Source organism: Lissotriton helveticus, chromosome 4_1 (assembly GCF_964261635.1).
Source record: "Lissotriton helveticus chromosome 4_1, aLisHel1.1, whole genome shotgun sequence".
Taxonomy (NCBI): Eukaryota; Metazoa; Chordata; class Amphibia; order Caudata; family Salamandridae; genus Lissotriton; species Lissotriton helveticus.
The window spans coordinates 1,402,502,328-1,402,525,924 of record NC_136063.1 but is presented as its reverse complement, the minus strand read 5'-3'; the positions used below and the strand labels follow the sequence as shown (position 1 = coordinate 1,402,525,924).

General features: G+C 44.7%; 2 protein-coding genes across 2 annotated transcripts in view; one reads left to right on the top strand and one right to left on the bottom strand.

The window, feature by feature from the left end:
- Positions 1-20,702, bottom strand: part of ACOT13 (acyl-CoA thioesterase 13) — a 52,008-nt gene extending 31,306 nt beyond the window's left edge. The window contains exon 1 of the mRNA XM_078687951.1: positions 20,537-20,702. Coding sequence (XP_078544077.1) covers positions 20,537-20,623 — 87 coding nt within the window. The 5' untranslated portion in view covers positions 20,624-20,702. The remainder of the gene's footprint in view (positions 1-20,536) is intronic.
- A 1,362-nt stretch (positions 20,703-22,064) lies between these two features.
- LOC144829129 (tyrosyl-DNA phosphodiesterase 2-like) overlaps positions 22,065-23,597 on the top strand; it is a 193,310-nt gene continuing 191,777 nt past the window's right edge. The window contains exon 1 of the mRNA XM_078687950.1: positions 22,065-22,323. Within this exon, the coding sequence (XP_078544076.1) occupies positions 22,132-22,323 (192 nt within the window). The 5' untranslated portion in view covers positions 22,065-22,131. The remainder of the gene's footprint in view (positions 22,324-23,597) is intronic.

The window sequence follows — 23,597 nt, the reverse complement described above, 5'->3', positions numbered from 1 at the left end:
TGTCATGATATTTCCGCCTACAGTTTCAAACACTAATCTCACCACCTACTCTCTCTTGCACATCCTTGACTCTGTCTTGCGTCTCTTGCACTACTATTTCCTTTCCGCTACCCCCATTTTTTTTTTTCCATTTTTTTTTAAACCTTTATTGAGACAAAAAATAGGAGATACATGCGCAAGCCCACAACCATCACGGCCGGCCGCAAAGATAGGCGAGAAAAAACAGGAGAAAAGTATGTCAATATACAATCAGGATATTGCGAAGTACGTCAGAAGTGACTACGGGGTGCGCAACACAGGAGAGGAGGTTTTCGTTTTAAGTTAGATGAAGCGAGGGGGCTGCAACAGGAAGGACTACACACCTTACATAAAGGGACACAAAAGAAACGCAGCAAGAGGGGCGTACCCCATTCACAATCGAAATTAGGCTATAAGTACAGCAACTATATAGGCTAAGCAACCGCAACAATGAGACCGGATAATAAGCAGCATTACAAGAAAACAACAGTTCCACGCGTAATCCCAGAAAGCCCACCCCCAAGAACAGGAAACAAAGATTTATTGAAACACAGGAAGAGAAAAGGCGCAAGACCCAGAAACAGCCAACCCTACGAAGAGGAAAGAACCCTCCCAAAGCCGGAAAAGAGCGATAGGGACCATAGAACAAAACAAACTAAAATAACAAACCCCCCCCACCACCCCGCACTCCTGTAATGGCTACGGCCAAACCCACTAACAGCGTGCCTGTCGCCCCGGAACTGCCCCATAGTAGGGAAAATATAAAGATATAAAGAGTGGAGGAGGAGAGAAACAGACCCGCACCCGGCACGTAATATTCGGGCCACCCATCCCTAGACCCCGTCACCGATACAAAATAAACGTACAGTATCCCCGGCTCACCATCAGCATCCCAGCATTACGAGCAACAACAATCCTGACGTGAGAGGAGACACCCTCAACCCCCCCCCCCCGCGGCCCGGCATAGCGACAAAGTCCAACTTCATAGTAGCGTCCACCCCCTGCAGCCCCGACAGTATACGCTACCACAGTCATTGATAGGGGGAGCTCAGCCCTGGCCCCTGCGATCGGGAATATCGACGTGGTCCAGCTGCACAGTAGCCATCTCGAATGGGACAAACAAGCAAAGTGACCCCAGCAGAGCACAGCACCGTTCAACAAAGACTGTCCATTCCAATGTCATGCGAGCGACAGCGACATAAAGGTGGACATCGCACTGTAACAGTCCACCCGGCCAGGGCAGTAGCAGCAGCTGCAGAACAACGTAGGAAGCGTCTCCGATAATCCACAAAGGAGTATCCAAACATGGCGTCCGAGGACGAGACCCCATATAATGAACAAGCACGCAGACATCAGACCGCTGCATCTCCATCGCAGACAGCATCTCGGGATCATCGGGAGCACATACCTCCAGCACCTCCGGGCACCCCTGGGCAGGCAGTCCACAGAAGTCGGACACAAGATGTGGCTCAGCGTCCCGCAGTCGTGAATGTGCTCGGTCAAGCAAGGGCACAGCAGCGAGAACAGCATCCAGACGGTGCCCCAGATCACAGGCGTCGCCACAGAAAGCAAATCGAAAAAGATCCAGGGCTCTCAGAATGTCCGCAATCCGCACCGGTGCCTTAGGAGGGGAGGATGTAGCAGATCCCTGCACACTGGGCTCGGAAATTCGTTGCAGCCCACAAGACTGGTCATCCACGTCGCCATCACAAAGCTGAGCACCACGCCGGTGAACTGTAGAGCACCACCTGGCCGGGGGCACAAAGGGAACACAGACCATGCTGCACCATGCAGGTGTAAACGTAGCGACCGCAGTGGCCATGTCACTAGTTGCAGCCCGGGATCGTGAAAAACAAGGTCCAGTTGCTCGGCCTTTAAAATGGTGCCCACCTCATCACGGAGCGAGACAAGAAGCAAACAAAGGCATACACAAGCCTCGGCGGTGACACATTGTTGCACTCTCAGCCGATATGCCTTCCGCGTAGAGATGAGTAGAGCGGACAGAATGTAAACACCCAATTCAGCCGCTGCGAGCCGTCGGCCGGCTCGACTCCGTCCACTGCGGCCGCTGTTATTGTGGGCGAAGGCAGCCAAAGTCGAAGAACAAAGACCCGTCAGCGCCGGGCAGCGTCCGGGAGAAGGCGAGAACGTCCCACCGCTTCCACCGCAGGGAGCGCTTAAGAAAACACACCATTGGAGTCGGGGTCACCTCCCGAACCCGAAAATATAACTCAGGAGCAGGATTAATGCCAGGATTGGTCCCGGGACGGGAGGAAAGCGAAAGGGTCAGCGGAGCCGAAGGATTAGGCGGCCATCATGGTTGCAGGCTAGGCTCCTCCCCGCTACCCCCATTTTTATACAGCAACTACATGGAAGGATTTGGCACTCCTACCGACACTGATTAGAGTCCATTCCCAATCCTGCACTAGTCCCTTTTCACGGTCTTCTCGCAATCCCAAGAGTCCCTCACGCGACCGTTCTGTACGGTCTAGTTGTTCTCACGCTCTGCACGCCGCCTTACAAATAGGGCTTCCACTGAGAGCGACAGTGTTTTCCCGCATCCGGAGAAACCGCTACCTCTGCACTTCAGATCCTCGGCAATCAGGTAAGAGTTGGTTGCCACAGACCCCCCGAGCGACACAGAGCTCACTTTCATGCTCACGTGGCCTTTACTAATCGTCCCCTTTTTCCACTTCTCGCCCACAGCCAATTGCTGCTATATACGGCATTACCCGCCGATATAACTACTTTCTGTCTATACAATGGACTATCCAACACACCGCACCAGTGGGTACTGACTATTGTGTCTCAAACCCGACCAGGACCGGGTTGGAATTATCACCGGTCCCCCGGTGAGTGACACCACTTTTTATTTCCTGGACTCATTCTCCTAGTCCGAGACTTGATACGGTCTCCTACTTACTCTCCCCTCGCTTTATTGTTCCCTCTCTCCATACAGATATTACAGTTTACGACTCGTTTTCAGGTACTCTTTAAATTACCACTTCTTGGTATATTGGCCACGACAGGAACCTCTCACTCTAGCCTCTCTACCTTTCCCTCTCTTCGTCTTTTTTACTGCCGTTTGTTCTTTCACTACTTCCTTCCAGCACACCGCAGGCACTCAATACACTCGTATGTTTGTTATTCAGGATACAGGGCAATTGTGAATTATTGCAACAGTTTCATAATATCATTAGCCAGATATCAGTACTCTGTGAGCACAAATCTGTTTCCTTTTTCTCACTGTTTGTTCTTTCACTACTTGCTTCCAGCATACCGCAGGCCCTCAATACACTTGTGTACTTTGTTATTTAGGTCACAGGTCAATTGCGAATTACTGCCACTGTTTCATCATGTCATCAGCTAGATACCAGCATTATGTGAGCACAAATTTATTTTCCATTAATGAAGGCTACTTACCGAACTACGATCCAGAGCCATGTGACCGAACTCACGGTCTTCTCCCTATATATGTGTTGTTTTTTTCCTTCCCATGGTCAATTTTCTCTCCCAAAGTACCATTGGTCTTCTGATTCAGAAAATGTTCTTCAGCATTGTATATATATATATATATATATATATTTTTTTAAAATCATGCTTATAGTACTGTGTTTTCCACAGAGACTCACATCACTTCACTCACTGCTTTTACTTCGCATACTGTCATTGTGTCTTTCCGATTACAGGTTGTTAGTATTACAACTAGGTGGTGCATAGCATAGTTACCATGCTGCCGTTTCTCTTTCCCTTTCCTTTCATGTTTTTGCTTACTTCTCGCCTGTGACAGACCGAGTACTCCAGTTCAATTGTGTATTCAAATACTTTAGCGTGCATAATTATTCACTTTACACTCACTTGGGTTATGCATTCCCCTCTTCATGCCCACATTGAAGTCACTCATATTTACCCTCTTCACCCCACCCTTTGGTTTCCACTCCACTGTTTCCTTCAACCACCGGTCTTGCACCTCTTCCCTATGGTATATTCTAGATAAGTGTTCTTTCGCTTTACGTTGTACCATCCCCTCTGTTTTTTTGTCACCACCAGCCCTGAAGAGTCACAGGTTAACACCCGATTTGACGAAAAGGATTCGTAATACTTGCTTTTTACTGCAAGCAGGCAGCTGTAAAGCAGGCAGAAAAAGTCAGGCAACGCCATTAACTACATTTTTCCAAAATGGTTATCAAGGACGAGCTTCTAAAACAGCAAAGGCAATGTACTGTAAAGACAAAAGAGACTGGTCCTTTGTAAGCAATGGTTTGAGGGCAGTTTTAACTGAACACTAACTCTAAATATAAGACTAGGGTAACATGTGCAGAACATGCTGCCAATTTCTACGGAGTAGTCCTGTTGGTCTCGCTATAAGATAGGCCTTAACTACTAAGTATGTAATGCTAGAAAGGGACAAAATAAGGCTAGCCATCCTAACTTTGGCTGTGCCAATCCACTAGACAGCTGACACAAATTCATAACAGACTGCGCTAGACTAGCATTAGTATGGGACACAAATATGCATTCCTGCTCTACTTGAAGGTTGGCATACCCTGATCTAGCATGAATTGGATAACCCTGCCACCCCCACCGCTTGCTGCTCCCACACAGTGGTGCTTACACATGTTTACATCTAAACTGTGTGGGTCTCATGCTTCATTTATTGATAATATTGTGCATGTGACTCAGTTCTGCACAGAAATACATTTTACATAGAATTTCTCCCTCATAACTGCTTCCTGGATAGCAACAAGCATTGGCAAAGCCAATTGGTTTTGCCTATGCGAGATGTATTGACTTTGTCAATGTTTTTTTCATGTTGGCTGTTTCTTCCTAGGTTCCTTACTGATTTTACCAATCCTTTGACTTTACTGTCATGTGATGTAATTTCCGTTCCTATATAAAGGCTTCAGCTTGGTTGGAGTGCATCGCAGCAAAGCTGTGTTCCTTTACCCTTATTTCCTCGCTCCCTCCACTTGCTGATCCTTACTGTTCGCTCCAGAAGAATTTCATTTCTGGATCCAGGATTTTTTCCAGCAGGTCCTGTTAATGACTACACGGGTCCTTCAAACTGGGGTTCTGGGAATATGTCACCACACTACAGTGGTAGGTCACTGCTGAGTTACATCAACCTTACAGCTAGTTCTACTTTCCTTCTGGTGGACTACTGTTTGCAGGAATGTAGAGCTTTATGTTACATCATGTCCAGTATATGCACAATCCAAGGCATTCCACAATAAGCCTTTTGGCTTATTCCAGCCTTTGTCAGTCCCTACTCATTCATGGCACACGCCTTCCGCCAGTTTTATTGTGGAATTACCTCCTTCTGCAGGAAACTGAGGAATCATGGTCACAGTAAATCTTTTTTGGGAAAATGGTAAATTTTTTGGTCTGGCATAAGCCAAGACCTTTTGATTTTACTAAAATACTATGCACAATATACTTACTTAAAGGGGCTTTCTGCAAGCTCTTTTCAGCCACTGGTCTGTTGTATCATTCACATTTTACTTTCTCGTACTACAGCATGAAGAATGGAGCAATAGGCAATCCTACTTCAGCCACGGGCTAACTTAACTTTGACTGACTGCATTTTGCTCTTTCACAAGGGGCACATCCACACACAAGGTAGTTCCCGTCATTGCTAGTGTTACTGTGTTTACTTTATTATTAGTTTTTGTGTTTCTGTTGTGATATCAGGAAGGTGTCTAGCAGCTCCTTGTGTTTGCAAAGAACATATTCCTGTATTATCAGTTCTTGGCTCTTGCTAATGCTGTTGTAAATTATTTTTGGATTGACCTTAGTTGTTCTGTAAGTTACAGCATGCTGCCCTTCCATAAGCAGTACACCCACACACAAATTAGTTCAGTTCGGTGCCAGGACTGCCATGGCAATGTGGGCTTTTTTCAACTGATGAAGGCCCAACAAAAACCATGACTGAACAAACCAAGAATTGAAAAAGCCAAAAGGCTGGCGGCCAGTGCCAGACCTATTGACCTTGCCAATGCTTATCCCATGTTCCATTTGCCAGCATGATGGCAAGGAAATTTCTGGCTGAATATTCTGCCTTCATGGGGTGCCTGACACCATAATCTCAGACAGAGGCTCTCGGTACATTTCTATGTTCTGTCGCACAATTTGCTGTACCCTCTTAATTCATCAAGCTTTGTCATCTGGTTACAATCCTCTATCCAATGGACAACGAGCAGGTCAACCAGTCTTCAACAGTATCTGAAGTATTTCTGTAATGCTACTTAAAACAAGTGGGCACAATACTCACCCTTAGCAGAGTTCTTGTAGAACAACTCTGTTCACTTCCGTTCTATTGCTTCCAGGGTTTCCTTTCTCATTCCTTTCCATCTTCTTCATTGTCCACTCTTTTGTGCCTGCTGCAGCTCATTTCCAAAAAGATTCCAAAACTCCTATAAATGCTAAACTAAAAAACGATAAATTAAGAAGACCTGTCCCAAACTTTAAGGTGAGGGAAAAGGTTTGGCTGTCTTCAGGTCTTGCACACTTAAAAGTTGCCTGCCGAGTTTCATCCTCGATTATTTAGTTACATTGTAATAACCAAATTACCCTGTTGCTTTTATTCTCCTTCTTCCGAACTCTTGAAAGAATCACCCTACAGTTCATGTATCCCAGTTGAAGCCATTTTTAATCGGATGTAGTTCTCCTCCTCCTCCTCCTGTTATGGCAGATGGGGTACCAGAATGTGAATTAAGTGAGATCTGCGATTCCTGAATTTTCTGGGGTTGCAGTTTTTTGTTCACTCGAAAAGCTACCCTGCTAGTGAGCATTTATGAGTTTCTGCCTCTTCAGTCTATGCCCCCAGATTGGTGTGTCAGTTTTTTCTGGTCTTTCTTGAAATGCCAGGTGCCTCAGAAGGGGGGGGGGTACTGTTGCAGTCACATCACCTCCACCGCTTGCACACCAGAGAACTGCTCTACCTTGGTTGGGTCCATTGCTCAGAAGATGCAACTTGAAGTGTGCAGCTGCAGGCTGAGTTTCACTAACCTGGAGCTGCCTTTCCTCATGCTTCTGGACTCCTAGCTACTGTTCACTACTCCTCGAGTTCCAAAATGACAATGATCAAACAAAGGGTTTGTAGCTGCATTGTAAAATTACTCCGCAGCAAGCCTACTTCAGGTTTTCATTCGGTTTTCTTTCCTTTTATACAATGGGTGTTTCTTGCTTGGTTCCGTCCTGATTTTCCCAACCCTTTGTGTTTCCTGTCATGTGATGTTTTGATGCGATTTCCTTTGTTATAAAAAAGGATTCAGTCTAGTTGGAGGGTGCTATGCAACAGCTGTGTTCCTCCGCTTGTTTTCTCGCTCCCTCCACTTGCTGATCTTGACTCTTCGCTCCTGAAGATTTCCACTAATTGATTCCAGATTCTTGGTTTTCTTTAATCCTTTAAAGACTTCATCCAGCAAGAAAGTTTTTTGACCTTCAGGTTTTTCCTCCTGAAAAGACGGTAGCTTCTCAATGGCACTGGACCACCACATATTCCAGTGTGGTGTCATTGTGGCTTCAAGAGTTAGTCATTCATACATCGTAGAGCAGAAATCCTGGACACGGATTACAGGTAAGCGTCCATAACTGAACACAGTGTGCATGAGTCCTCTAGGTTTGTGTGGTGTTATGGCTCATGAGGCTACCAAGCTTTTTACAGCAGAACATAGTTTTATTTAGCACCCTTTGGCAGGCATGCCAGGACGTGTCAAAGAGCTAATTGTCCAAAAGAAGAAAAAACAAGGAAAAGTGAGTGAACAGAAAGTACAGGGAAAAGAGGCATTCGGCGTCAGGATTGGGAGAGGTACAGATGATGGGGATGCTGCCCCCAGCAGTAAGCCATGTGTTTATTTATTCATTATATTTATTGAAGTGTAAGAAATATCAAGCTATCTTGCCAATCGTGAGACATTTGCACAGGGGACTAACACTATAGTAGCCTCCTATAAATATATAGGCAAGACAGTTATTCTTCATGTCGCGGATTGAAATTACTCAAAAGTTCTGTGTATGAAGTATTCCTTCATTTGGTACTTGAATTGAATTTGGAATTTATAATGAGCTACTGTCACTCCCAAGAGACAATCCTGGTGCTAAGCAGTCTAAAACGTCAGAGGAAGTACTTGTGGGTAAAACCGAGTCTAAGACTCTGGGTCAGTGAAGTGGCCCTTCAGGGTACTTGAGATGAGACGGTGACAGATAAGAGTTTCCCTCTTCAACAGATTGTGTGATCCTAGCCTCTGCAGTCACCAGCTAAGCACACTACAATCATAAAATTATAGGGACTTGAAGAGCTGTGTGATGCTACCAGCATGTTGAAAACCATTAACTGAATGTCTGCCTCTCATACCTGGTCATCCACTATACTGCTCCGTCCCATAACACAGTAAAGGCACCTTGGTGGTCATCACATATGACACGGAAAGGCTGCCACACAGGATCACGAGACAATGACAACACCATACCAACCACACACCCTACATGGCATAGCTTGCTGGCCAAGTATGCAAGTACCTCTGTGCCCCACAAAGGGGTAATAAGCTCTAAATATAAATGCTGCGATACAACTATTTTATTACATCGTGCCTTCTTTTTCTTGATTATCACACATAACTTTAACTTGAAATGCTTGAGGTCAGGGTGTGCACTGTGCAAAAATCTGACCCAAGAGGATATTAAGCTATTACACATGACTTGCATCTTAGTACATTAATATAGCATTGTCATAACACAAGGGACGGTGGCAGTCCATGACTGTTTCATGTTTAAAAACTCTTTGAAATGCTTCTCCATGTTGGAGAAATAAAAGAACGTCATTTTTTAATGGATACCATTTTTGTATGACTTTTGTGTCCTCATTTGCAATATTTTAAAACCTGTGCTAGAGCAAGGAAGGGGTCATACACCTAAGCTTGATTCATGTTTCAGCTTTCCATGTTCATTGGACTCAGAAAAATATACCCACTGCAGAGGTTAGGTACTTTTTTCGAACTTGATACATTTAAAAAAAGTGAGGTGTTGAGCCTAATGCTCCTTGTGCATTAAAATTAAAACTTGATTTTAAATTTCTCCCATTATTTCATTAAATTAAAGCAGTGTTTTTCAGGGATTTTTTTTTAAATAATGTATCTCTTGTAAGTTGTCCCTAGGCACAAACCGACGCCAGGAAGTTATTATACCTTTCTCTCATCATTTCATTACATTTTAATGAAAAGAAATGTAAAATGATGTTCCTGGGACCGGTTTGTGGCCAGAAACAACTTCACAGCTGTCGAGTTTTCAGGTTGCCTATGTATGACATTTAAGCATAATATCCATGGAAACAAATATCACAAATTGCCCACTTCTGAAACATGAAAAGTTCTGAAACAGATATAAACCTTCTCAAATGGAAGGTCACAATCCACAGTGTCTGACCTTAAAACAGAGCAGGCCTCGAAAAATTAGTTCAAATAACTTCACTTATATGCTCACCCTTCAAAGAAGAAACCATATTTTTTATTTAGTGTCAAAATAAAGCAGTTTGGTCATAGACTTAAAAACTAACCGCACAAAATGCATGGTCTTGTGAACATTAGTAGAAGGCGTCACTGTCTATTTTTTTTTTTAACTATAGGATATATTAAGGGTGCGATGCATACTTTACTCTCTCGTTGTTTAATGTATACAGATAGACGCCTTTCTATGCAATACTACACAGCGCCCTCAGGCCAAGCATAAATCAACAAGCATTTACAATGCAACAGTTTCGCCTTTGGAAAAGTTAGAGCTATTGGCAATGTAAAGGACAATGCCATTTATTTATCTGTTTTCAAAACCAACACATAAATACAAATTTTTTCATTTACAATGCCAATAGCTCAAACATTTCCAAAGGCGAAACCGTTGCATTGTAAATGCTTGTTTGTTCTTGTAGTTACATCTTAGTACTATTACACAAAGTATATTTCCTGAACGGCTAACATCCTATAATGGAATTTGGTCAAGCACATTAAATGGGCAGGTGTACGGGAGGAGGGGGCATCTTCGCGGTCTTGTGCTCGGTTTGGAGTTCAGGGATCTCTGTCTTCCAAGAAGGGGGGGGGAAAGGGGGGGCAGATCAATTAACAACTCAAAAGTGAAAGTGAAAGGCGGCAGAAATCTCCAGCTGGAAAGCACTTATCTGAGAGACATTGGGACTCAGGGGAAAAGAGACACTCGGAGACAGGACGGAAAGAGAAGCCCAGGAAGGGGCGGGGCCACGGGGTGGAAGAGACCCCTGTTGTTGTACGAGACAGAGAAACAGACACCCGCCTTAAAGGAAATGCAGTTCAAGTGGGCATAAGACCTGAGAAACAGGAAGAGACAGCCATGCTGGGGATGAGTCGGCCACCAAGGGACTGAGAGATTCATTTTTATGTAGAGACACCGGGGTAGGCAAACAGACACCCCATGAGGCAAGGAGACATGCAGCCAGGGTACAGACAGCAAAGCGGCTTTGAAAACGACCATTAGGGAGAGATACTCACACCCAGAAATTAAGTCCCCCCCAGTGCAGAGACTCACCCGCAGCAGCACTCAGCAGCAGAGACAGTTTGTAGATCGTGGACAGCTGCGCCATCTCGAGAATGCTGAAGAAAGGACGCAGGAGACGTGTGATCCTCTGCTTCCAAGTCAAGCTGCCTCCGACGCTTGGCGTGTCAACACTGGCGATGCGTCCTGCGCTGGTGTCTGTCTTCCGTGTGCCCCGACTGTACTGTTGTCGCTGCTGCAGTGCCCGCCCACTCAGGTACGCAAGCACTGCCACGAGGCGTATCTTGTTGCTGTGCAAGTAATGCCGGAGAACTCAAGGCAGCGCATGGTGTGCTGCAGGCTCAGAAACTGCATCATCTAATCTCGATGGCTGATGTGCCTCGAAAGTCGGAAGGAGGCGTGGAAATACCTTGACAGCAACAATTTACTGTGTTTGTATTGAAGAGGGTGTGACACTGACTGCAGCCCTCATTTACTGAAGTTAGTCTTCTGGCCAGCGCCATCTGAGAGGACACGGACGGCGAGAGGGGGCGGGAGAGGACACGGACGGCGGGAGGGTGCGGGAGGGGGCGGGAGAGGACACGGACGGCGGGAGGGGGCGGGAGAGGACACGGACTGCGGGAGGGGGCGGGAGAGGACACGGACGGCGGGAAACGTGCACAGGACAGCGAGGGGGGGGCGGAAAGGCACACGGAGGGGGCGGGGATGGACAGACTTTCAGTGAAAGGGGAGGGAACGGGAAAAAACGTAACTCCGCCCTGGGAAAAAATCTCGGGAACGCCCCCGAATCTGGTCCGGCCTTGACAGACAGATCTCTGTTCCAATGGCTAGCCTCCATTTATGGAGCTAGCCAATGGGACAGGGGGGCGTATTCCAGAGTCCTTACTGAAATCAAGAGATTTCTCTGGAAGCGGAGCTAAGAGCTCCGCCCTCCAGCGAAACCTAAAAACGATTACACATGTAGGCTGCACCAAGGTATTTTAAACTACCATATGACTTACTTATTTGGCGCTCCACAAAGTACACCCAGATGATTATTTAATGTAGAGTAGACTTACCATAACTTGGTCTTACTGCTGGTGGTTGCAGTGCTAATCTGCTGGCATCGCACGTACAACAGGGGCAGAGGCGCTCTCTCTGAAGGGGGCATGCTCCTGCAGGTGGAGTGGCATCATGTCAAGGAAACTGCTGGCTGCAGGCATCACTCGTCGCTTTGTGGCCTCAGTCAATGCTGGTGCTCTGCTAGTGGCGTCATGCTAGGCAAAAATGCAGACTTCTCTCTTGACTGGGCCTGGGGCTCAGCAGAGTGCGCGGACTGCATGCTGCCTGCAATGCTGGTCTACAGTGGCTGCAGAGGAGTCTTTTAAACGGCAGCAGCAGTCTTTTTAAAGACAGCACAGCGCTGCTGGGAACAGCATGATTAGACAACAGGTGTGTGCCCCAGTCTCTCCAACATGCAGGCCTTTCAGGAGAGGGCCCTTTCTATACAATCTGGGGCGACAGTGTGCCCTATGCACCCTCTAACCCCCGCAGGAAGTCTCAGGTCAGTGCTCCTCCTGTTTTCACTGGGCAGCAATCATTGTCTGCTAGTGCTTGGGGTAGCCCCAGAAATAAAACGCACATTTTCTGTTGCCTAGTACATCCGGCACCAAAGAGCACGACCTCCTCTGCCTACATGGTTAAAAGGTGCTAATTAAGCCTAGCAGCGGCTGGCACCAGGAATGGCAAATTTAAGCTATTATCGACAATTGTCCAGACACCATGCGTGGTCATGGGGTTTGGGCAGGCGCGCCTCGCCAGAAATAAAAGGCAAAGCTCCGCCCCTCAGATTCATGAGGGCACTGCTCGGTGATGCTCATTCTGTGACATGATACGTGGTATTAAGGAGGCCGCAACAGGGCTGAGTGAGTCTCCATTTGATTTGTGGAATCATGCAGCCAGCCCCAAGGCCACAGCGATGTACAAATTGTGCATTGTAGGTCCCCGTAGAGCTGCAAACTAACCCTGCTTCTGCCAGTTCGACATCATCCACGTCTCCCCGCCACTGCTAACTTAATAGCAGCAGTGTAATACCGGAAGAAACACCGACAAGAACAGACAAGAGGCCAAAAAGGCCTAAAAAAGACATAATGACAGTGATAGGTTACTAAAGTGGTCTTCGGACCGCGAGCTACTGGTAGGCTGATGGCGAGCTACCGGTAGCTCGCGATCGACCGGTTGGAGACCCCTGCTATAGGTACTTAAAGTGCTTGTGTGCAGGTCCAAAGCGGGAATATACACAATACTGACTGGGCAAAAGTATGCATCAGTAAAGTGCCATGTGCCCAAAAAATGCCAAGTTAAACAAGTATGTCTCAGCTCCATAGGGAGCTGGTTCCAGGCTTTGGTCCCTACAAACATAAAAGATCTACCTCCTTTAGTATTAAGCCTGAAATGAGGAGATTTGAGGAGATTCTCAGCTGAATATCTCAGAGGCTGAGAGGACATGTAATGGGTAAATCGGGCCGTAAGATACATAGGACCCTAGAATCTGGATGTAATCAATGAGACTGCCACTGTTTTTCTAGCAGAAAGAGGAAGGTAGTTAAAAAGTTTTGGATGATTTAATTACATGAAAGCACAGTTCTGCAACTGCCATCACTTGACAGTGGTAAGATAATGAAGAGTCAAATTTCAAGCCCACATTTTTCACTATCGCTACAGTGTTGGGCGGGGCGACCATGATGTAGATCAAATGTGTTATGTCTGCCTAAAAGCATGATCTCCGTTTTGTCGGTGTTGCACTTCAGGTGGTTAGTTTGCAACCACCGATAAACCTGTTAAGACATCTTTTGAATTCATTTCAGAGCCAATAGACCTTTTATCCAGGGAAAGGATAAGCTGTGTGTCGTTGGCATATAATGTAGTTTCAATGCCAAAAGAGGATTTCAATGAGATAAGGGTGGTCATATATCTGTCGAACTAAGCAACGAGCCCCGGGGACCTCCTGAAGTAATTTTTTTTCCAGGAGAAAGATACGGCCCTAATACTACTCTCAGTAAGAAAAGATTCCAGCCATACTTGGGCCAAATGAGACATGCCACATTTTTTACCCACTGTGGTAGTATCTCGTGAAGATGGTATTAAATGCGGCCAACAGGTCTAGAAGAATAAGCACAGCATTCTTCCCAGCATCCAGCGCTAACTTTAGTGTGTCCGCACCTTCAAGCAGGGCTGACTGTGGAGTATTTGGGACGGAACTGAACTGCAGCTGATGCAGGATATTGGATTCCTCCGGGAATGTCACTAACTAGACATTTGGCAATGTTTCCAATACTTTACTCACGGCAGGAAGAAGTGAGATGGGTTGGAGGTTGGAGAGATTTGATGGAACTGCTAGCTGTTTTTTCTGAAGAGCTTTCATAATAGCAAGTTTCCTAGTCTGTAGGGACTTTTACAGCGGACAATAGGGTGTTTAAGATCTCATTAATCACTGGATTTACAATACCTATCATAGAATGAAGAATGTGAGGTGGGCAGGGATCAAAAGGAGATCCTGATTTACAAGATAAGATAGCTTTTGGGGGCTCTGCTAGGCTAAAAACGTCTTAAATGGTTGAAGAGAGGCTCCTGTTGGGTAAGGTTGTTCTTCTAGATTGGCTTTAGCCAGGGAGGAAGAACTAAATTCACAATGTATCTTGAGATTTTTTTCTTCCAGATATGTGGAAACTAGATTACAAAGGGTCTGTGAGGGTGAAATGTCTTTAACCATGGCTTTTGGTTGTAGGGATGATTTAGCAATAGCGAAACTAGCTTTTTGATCATGATGGGTTCTATTTAACTGCTGTAAAAAGTATCCTTTGTTGCTAACTTAATTCGGCCATGATGACTTAATTCAATACATAAAAAGCTCAAAAAAGTTATCAGCCTTGTATGCTCTCCTCTAATTACCCCCCAATTGTTTGCAGTAAAGATGATAGTCACCAGGGGCCTGGGTATACCAGTGGGCTGAGGGCTAGGTGTTCCTTTTCCTATTTCATTCTACATTCATTGCAAGTCAAGATATCTTATTGTCAAATTCAGTTTTTTTATTTCAAGAGAATTCCATGGATTCTCATAACAACGTGGGGCAAACATGCAATTTGAAAGCTTTACGTTATTTTTCTAAAGTGATATATATATATATATGTAAACTCTGGAATTTTTAAACTTGTCAGTAGTTTTTTTAGCCTGATAAATTTTCCTAGCTCACTCCATGCAGTTGAATGGTATTCGAGAATCGTCTATGGAAAGGTAAGTAACCCGCACCCGATCAAAGTTTAAGCAATAACTTTGGGAAGGAGCCAATTACTATTTTTGGTTTGCTCACAAAGAATGACATAGCTGTACACTTATTTGCAACAATGTTTTTTTTTTAATTTAACTATCAATTCCGCTGGTTTTGCTTCTAGTGGACGTAAATTACAGGTGTTACTATAATCCAGTTAAAAGTCACCAAGTTTGTCGACCTCAGAATGGTTAAAATATGAACTGACCATGAAATCTTACCAGTGCCCAAATTAATCACACATTTATTGACACTGTATTGATAAACGCTAAATTGACCACAAACCAGCAATCAAACTCACCAATGTCAGAAGTGAGCACTAACCTCGTCTAAAGTGACTTGCCAGAATAACATTCTGAATCATTTTGTCCACCCTAAGCGTGGAAGGGTATACTCAGATGTGAGTCCCTTGCTCATTGCACCATCAGGATTCAAGCAAGCCGGGCCGACGACGCCTGAAATGGCAGAAACCGGTCCCCGGAAGCTTGTTTCCTTCCGAGTATAAGAATTGGCTTGGTAGTTTGGTTTGCCCTGTTCCCATCATGCACTGGGACAGGAACAGACTAATTTACATATAGCCAAGTTCTGAGCTGGGATGGTGCAGTGAGCTAAAAAACGGTGATGGATCAAGCCCTGATCTTTGGACTGGGTAAGAGTGGTCTGCTTAATTCAGGCACTCTGTTCATCACCACCCCCTTTTCTGAATCATTTTGCCAGAATAACAGCACTACCAAGCGCCATTCATCAGGGTTAAACTAATACTTTTTCAGTTACGCCTCACATAACCACGCGGTCAATATTTTGCCATGCTTATCAGCTTATTTGTCTTGCTGCTGCAGATTAGACTTTGTCTCGCCCCTACCGGTTAATAACAAATCTAGCTGACATGTTATCAGACATCACAGTACAATTTCACATGATAGTTGTGAAACTGTGTCCGAGACTCCGAACAGAGGACGCTCCTCATACATGTGTAGGTATATCAGTGGCAGAGGGCGCACCCTCTCTTGCAGCTTAAAAGGGGGGCTGCCACCAACCGAATGGATGGAGAATGTATTTCCACTTAACCGCTAATTAGTTGTTTATGAGCCTCTTCTGTCTGTAGTTATGCAGACAAAATGATCATAAATAACGCTGTTAGGGAAAACCATGCATGATGGGTGCAGACTTTGGGCTAACATGCACAGTGACAGAAACAGAGAAATAGAAAGTACAGTAATAATGGTAAAACACAGGGATAGAAACAAAAAGAAAAACGTTGATGAGAGAGAGAAGAAGAAAGAAAAAGTAAGGAGAAATAAAAATGGGTAGACAGAAAGGAGAAAAATAGAAAGGTATGAGGGTGGTATAGTGACAGGAAGGAAATGTGAAAAGAAAGAAGGAAAAATGTTGAAAGGTACAGTACAGATTGAAAGAATGAGTGGATGAAGAGTGCACGGATCAATAGATTATAGTGTAAAAAGTTGTAGGAAACAGTGAAAAGATGAGCAAGTAAAAGAGGGGAGAGGAGAGTGAGCAGATGGAGAAAATTAATGGGTGGACGATTAGATGGATAAATAAATATATTGATGGGTAAATGAATGAAAGAATTTATGTACACATGAATTGATGAGCGGATGGATGGAAAAAAGTGTTGTTGGATGGGACGGGTGGGTGGATGGAAAGGTGAAGGAATAGAAAGATGATTTATTACATGGAAGGGTGAATGGATGGATAGATGGCCTGGAACGAGGATGAAATGATAGAAGGAATTCCGCTATGAGGTGTTTGGTTAGCTCACCAAAGTGAGCTAACCAAAGAACGATCACCAGCCCTTTGGCCAGGGGGTTTGGCATGGTTCGCTTGATTGGCCCATGTGGGGGGGGGGGGTCAACAGGAGGGCGGAGGAGTGGGACAGCACAGACAGCGGGAGAGCACGGTGGCAGGACAGTGGGGTAAGGGGAATGGGAAAGCATGGACAGCGGGTGGATGGGGGAAAGGACGACAGCAGGAGGGCGGGGTAGGAAAACAAGAGCGGCGGGAACGAGGAGGTGGGAAAGCACAGAAGGTGGGGCGGGTGGGAAAGCACAGAGGGTGGGGTGGGTGGGAAAGCACGGGCAGTGAGAGGATGGGGGTGAAAAATCACAGACAGCAGGAGGGCAGTGGAATGGGAAAGCACAGACTGCAGGAGGGTGGGGAGATGGGAAAGCACAGGCAGCAGGGGGAGGGTGGGGAGATGGGAAAGCACAGGCATCAGGAGGAAGGCAGGGAGATGGGAAAGCACAGTTGGCAGGAGGTGAGTGGGTGCGGGAAAGCAAGGTCAGCAGGAGAAGGGCGGGTGCGGGAAAGCAAGGTCAGGAGGAGAAGGGCAGGTGTGGGAAAGCACAGTCAGCAGGAGGAGGGTGGGGGTGTGAAAGCACAGTCAGCAGGAGGAGGGTGGGGTGTGAAAGCACAGTCAGCAGGAGGAGGGCAGGTGGTGAGAAAGCAGGGTCAGCAGGGAGGGGATGGGAAAGCATGGTCAGCGGGGGTGGGGTGAGAGGTCATGGTGAGCAGGGCGGGGGTGGAAAAGCACGGTCAGCAGGAGCAGGGAGGGGTGGGGAAGCATGGTCAGCAGGAGGCCGCCCAAACAGACAGTATTAACTACAGTGGGAAAGCCACTCCCCCAAGCCACTCCCCCCTGCCCTCGCGTAACACCACACACTCATACTTCCTGTTCTCTCTGTATGCTGCTGCTGCAGCATACAGAGAAAATGACGTAGCCTGGGGCAGCCGGCCGGACCAATGAAAAACGCGGCGGTGGAGGGGAGGGAGGGAGGCTGCCTGCCGCCTTCCTGTGATGACGTGCTGCAGGACTTCAAAACGAGGAAGGCGGGAGTCGGGACGTAGTCTCCGGATGGTGAGTTTATTTTTTTTTATTTGATATATATTTTTGTGGCCTGTTTCTATGTATGTCCTTCTTTAAAACTCTTTGTGTTGAACGTGCATGCGGCGCAGCTGAGAAGGTATGCGTCCAGTAATGTTGCCACTTTTGCTTTAAACAATATGCTGAGAATTCTCACACTCGTTAAAATAATGCGCACATGTTCAGGTCGGACTGAGTAGAGCCGTGGACCTCTGGAAAACGTTGTCGCTTTAAAAAATGGGACGAATATCAGTGGTAAGGATGGTCTTCCTGCCTTAGCTGCGAAATTCTTTGTACCCTAGCCCTAAAGCCACATTCTTTCGATTGAAATGTGCGTGCTGCTTTGTGCGTGGCTGTGAAGCCTGGTCAAATGGGATACACTAAAACTTTAGTGGCCTGGGTCAATGCTTTAACTAGGTATGTACTGTCCGGTACAGAGTGCCTTCAATTGAATTTGAAAGGGAAAGTACCTGCACTTCGCAGCACTGTTGCTGTCTTTCTCCTCTAGCATGAATGCAGCTGGTATAGAGAAAAGTGCAGAGTGCGTTTAAAAAAGTATGCAATCAATACTAGTCTACTTATAATAAATAAGCTGCTCTGGCTTACATTTAAATATTTGAATAGCGAAAGTGCGAGGATCCTTAAGAGCCAGGACGGTTGATTCCAATAGTTTAATAAATGCTGAAACAACTGAGGTGTAAATAGTCCATGATGCAATGCTTTCCGTGAAGAGTCACCTTGCTATATTTTCACTTTTTGGTTTAATGCAATGTTTCATCCTTGCGGCATCCAGTTGTGTTACCACTGTGCTCTGTGTTTACTCTAAGCATGCAGCAAACAGATCATTCATAGTAATAGGTCAGCCGCATGACTAATAAAGCAAAAACTGCCGGAATAAGCTTCCATTGAAAGCATATTCTCTAGTAGTTACGCTTGGCACTTACTCCTGGTCAGTTATAGGGCAGTCAGCTTTGTGCAGTGGTTGTTTATCATTTCAAAGATGTTTTTTCCAGCTACGAGATTAGTTATCCAATAGTTATAGAATATTAAATACCTAAATACATTAACTGCAAAATGGCGTGGGAATCAAAGTTCGGTGTGTCCCTTTTGCCCCGACTAAAGGGAAAACATAGGGCATGTATTGTTTGCCTGTCCTGAATACAATGTACCAAGAAAGTCGTGGCTCAAACCAATTTGTGTTCAGTTAGGCTTCAAAACTGCTAGTGAGGCAATTAGGATCTTAAGAACTGACACATCCCAGCTAGTAGTTATAGCCATGTCGAAATTTTTACACTGGATGTGGATAATTCGTGCCCGTAAAATGAGTTCCGTATAACCCCAAGGCCTGCTGTCATATGCTGCTATTTGATTAAGTAAAGTGTATAGAAAATTTGATTTTCCTAGCAATTAATGTTTTATTTTTTTAATACTGTTTCTTTTTAATGTTTTTTAAATGTGATATTTAGCTATTTAAAAATTGTTTTTGTAACAATGTATGAGCTAGTAAGCTCTTTTTAGGAATAGTGGTAATGTCTGACTAAATGTGGATCTTATTATCTATGGGTTGGGGGTGAATTTGTATTGTAAAATGTCTTTCATGATTGAAAAATATCGAATAAAGACTACTTTGATAAAAAAAAAGAATATTTTGTTTTGATTTTTAGCCACACCTTTTGAAAAACTGATATTCTGAACTCACATATTTAAAAGTGCTTTTATACATGATAAGGAAGAAAATTGAGTTTTGGTGAAATAAAATATTTGCCTAAGTGTGGTAGCCATGATTTATACATATTTTCTGGTTTCCCTTTGTACAAATTAGCCACTAAATTGGTATCTATTTGTCTTTCACTATGTTAAGGCTTTGTTTTTAACCTCTTTGTTCAGTTTTTGTACAGTGCAAACTTGACCTAAAGTAATTTAGTGCTTTCATGGGTACTAATTACATTACAAAAGGTCACATTAATTTTTTTATAGGCACATGTGAGATTAAGTGATTTCCCCAGAAACACAGGATAGTCATCCTGAGTATTAAACCTAGTTCCCCAGTTCCTAAGATGGCAACTCTGACCATAACACTACATCCTGGGTAGAGGAAGGATGACAGGCTGAATCTAGTATAATAGCTCTATTTTTTTCTGTCCATTTATGACAGTAATATTGCTGAAACTAGCACCAAAATACACCTATTTTCAAGATTTTTCTCAGGGAGAGCCCCCGAACCCTACCCTCATAAACATTGGCCTCACTCGCACAATAAATAATTCACTGGTTTTACGCCCCTCCACTTTCAAATTCCACCAGCCGCCACTGGGATAGGGACTACAGAGACATGCACTCTATATGAGTTGGAAGAGCACTGGCCAAAGACAAGAAACTGTACTTGGTACAGGCTGCACTGCAGGGTCACACAGGGAAGCCCATACGAAGAAGAGGGCAATTAATGAACATCTCGCATACCTTGGAAACACAGCCCAGCCAAATTTCTGAGCGTATCTAGGTGCACCAGTACATTTTAAACAAATCTGGACTTGCAAGTCTGCACAGTGAGGTTGTTAGTCTTTCATTCCACAACACAGTCTTGTTTATTGCATTATAAAAACAGGACTACAAGTTCCAGAATTCAAAGAAAAAACACCTGGACCACAATAGTTTGAACTTTAGAAACCTAGCAGCTATGAAAACACTTCCCGCATAGCATCAAAAATCACTGTATGGATGTTGAAATAAAATATAACAACCTAACCAGTTAGGGACTTTACATTACCACACACATGGGTAAGAAGTGTGGGCGAACTTAAGTGTCTCTGTACCTTGCTCATCACCCGGTCGAAGCCGGGCGGTCGCCACATAGCATTGATTGCCTGTCGCAGGGCAATGGCGCACAATGTGCCGCTCATGGTCTCCAGCTGATCCTCACTGCCACTTGCTGAAAGGCCTCCTTCAACATGTGCAAGGACAAGACGGTAGTAAGTAGTCTAAGAGAAGGTCAGGTTACAAAACAACAACATGAGCCCCGGAAAATCATAGTCCGAACGCAAACGGAGCAGCCATCTTAGAGTGTTGCTACTTTTCATTTATTACGACAGAGATCGCTGTAGTCAATGAAATTTGTAGAGAAAAAAAATCAGCATTCAAAAGTGCACAATTTTAGAAAGAGCTCTAAAACAATAACGGTAATTTGAATTTTGAAAAGACTACACAGTATAGTGAAAATACCTGAATAGATCAGTTTCCGGTGAGCTATTCCTAAAAGCATAGTGGTTTGCTTGCCGTGACTGCAGTCACGCATCGATGCACTTAGAAAATGTCTCACACATTCTCGTGACACCAGAGTTTTTGTGGTCACAGGTAAAAAACGTGTCTTTGCTGACTACTTTCCTTAATATATAGTACATCGGGGAAGGAACACGCACGGTAATAAGTCAGTGTTGAACGTCGTCAGTAAGATGAGAGCTAGACGTAGACCGCAAAATTATAAAAGAATGATTTGTCAGAGTATCTCAGGGAATATCTATACGAGACTCAAATCTGGCAGGGTTGCATATTAAACATATTAAAAAAGACACAATGAGAACGATACTATCAGCTTGCATTGTAGTTTTCAGCTACATCTCTTTTTCATCAACCAATCGTTCATGTAAGCATTTCATAGCGTAACTATTGTACACTTGTTTCTCTAATACAACTACAGTCGAAGATGGCCTCTAAGAGAGAGAACCTGTCACTGAACTCAGCAAGGCGCCGCGTGTTTGTGTCTGTATTGTTTAGCAGTTCCTATTATGTCTGGACATGACGCCAATGAGGCGGCTGTGAAGCTTCTGACGTTTAGCAATCTTACCTGCGGCGGAGTTGTGTCTCCCTCCTGCACAGCCTGCCTATTATGTAGCTAGCTAGCTAGACAGTACTACAAAGATGAGCTTTATAAAAATGTAGTCTATACGCACGCTAAAGCGCCATCTTGAAATGGTGGCACGTTCCATTAAACAGAAGGTTACCAGGGAAAAGTCTAACATGCTTTTTTATATATTAATAACTTATAGAAACAGGTTTTAAGTTTACGTTTTAATACAATGTTCAGTTACTTGACTGTTTCTTTTTTAATTAGCTGTCGACCATGGAAAGTTTCATTGTGGCTACTGCAAACTCCTTTTGTGGCGCTATGTAGAAGATGGCCACCCCATTTTATGTATTTTTAATGCGAGGTCATCGCGGTTCTACTAATGCTACAGTCTTGCACTGTCTACGTCCACATTTAGCAGTGGTGCACTGTCAGTCACTATACTCAACTGTGACGCACCGTGGGAGTCTTAGTCCTGCGGGAGTTTACAATGTTACCAGCGGCCGGAGGCGGGGCCATGACTGTTTCCTGTAGAGTTTCTCCTGAGCTCGCGTGCAACTTTAGGTGATGTCTGAGACTGAGAGTGAGGTTGTTCAGGATGATGGTGGCGTCCTTGCCCCTGAAGATATGGACGAGGAGACTGCAGAGAGCCGTTTGGCTAGGGACCGAGCACAGCAGTGTGATGAGTTTGCAGCTATCGCAAGCTGTGACCAGGCTGTGGCTCAGTGTTACCTGGCTGAGAACGATTGGCACATGGAAGTACGTGCACCCTTTTTAACAGCCAAATTGTATTATCGAATATGCTCTCAAAATTGTACTCTTTTTTTTTTAATTGAAAAAAAATGTAATATTTGTGAACATTTTGTTATTTTACTGTAAAGCCCCACAACCTATTCCCTCAGCTTCTCTTATTGCTGGCAGTATGTGTTTTCTTTCTTTCATAAACGATGCTTGACCTGACTAGAGAGAGGAACCAAGTAATCCAGGGAGTGAGTTTTCTGCAGTGCTTAATTTGTAAAAATGAATATGCCCATACCTTACTCAGGAGACCACTGCAGCGCAGCCTGCAACACCCACTGCCAGTAACTGTACCGGTACGTGCTATGTAGGTGTGTTACATGCTATGTGATACTTATTGCACACTCTGGGGTGTGTATATATATATATATATATATATATATATATATATATACATACATAGTTAGTTATGTTTTACTGTTTCCTACCTGTTCGTTCATTTGCTTCAAACACTCTTGGTATCTGCACTCTGGTATCCTTCAGCGTGAAGAGTTCTGAAAAATGGCTATCTTTTGGGACTTTCATAATGAAGGGTGCATTCCAGGAGTCCCCTCGTTTCATGAGAATAAACTTAAGTTAAGCCTCTTTCTTGCGCTCCTGACCGTTTATTCTTAACAAATACTAGTACAACTACTGACCATCACACTGCTACAAGTGTAACGATTCAAATTTCTCCAGGCCACCAAAAGCTATAAGAATAGCATGGAATAGTTTGAATTGTCGTTTTTAATGTACATTGAATTATTAAATACAATGTTTGTGCTCATCTTAAAATTAGACAAACAACACCACCATGTGGTTGACTGACATTAGTGCCAGTGCTGATCACTGGAAATCACCAGCTCAAATTAAGCATTGGTTCTGAGAGCAGAACCTGTGTAAATGCCGAAGAAATTGGTGTAGATGTAGGCGAGCGCAGGGGACTGTGAACAGTCATGTCGCCACAAGCCCCTGGACCTCCAGACACAGTCGAGCCGGCACCTGTAAAGATGAAAGAAGCAACCTGAACAGGCATTGGATAAGAGTGATCCTTTCTGGAGGAAGAACGATTATTGCAAGATCTGTTTTGAATATGCCCATATGAACCTAATCTCTCAAATGCATTAACTGACATTTGGGACGATTTAGGGGAAGGCCCAATCGATCCAACACCCCCTTCGTGTGATCTAGAATATTAAAGGTCTCTTGCACGGACGGAATATGAAGAAGTCAGTCTTCAAGATAAGGGTAAGCTG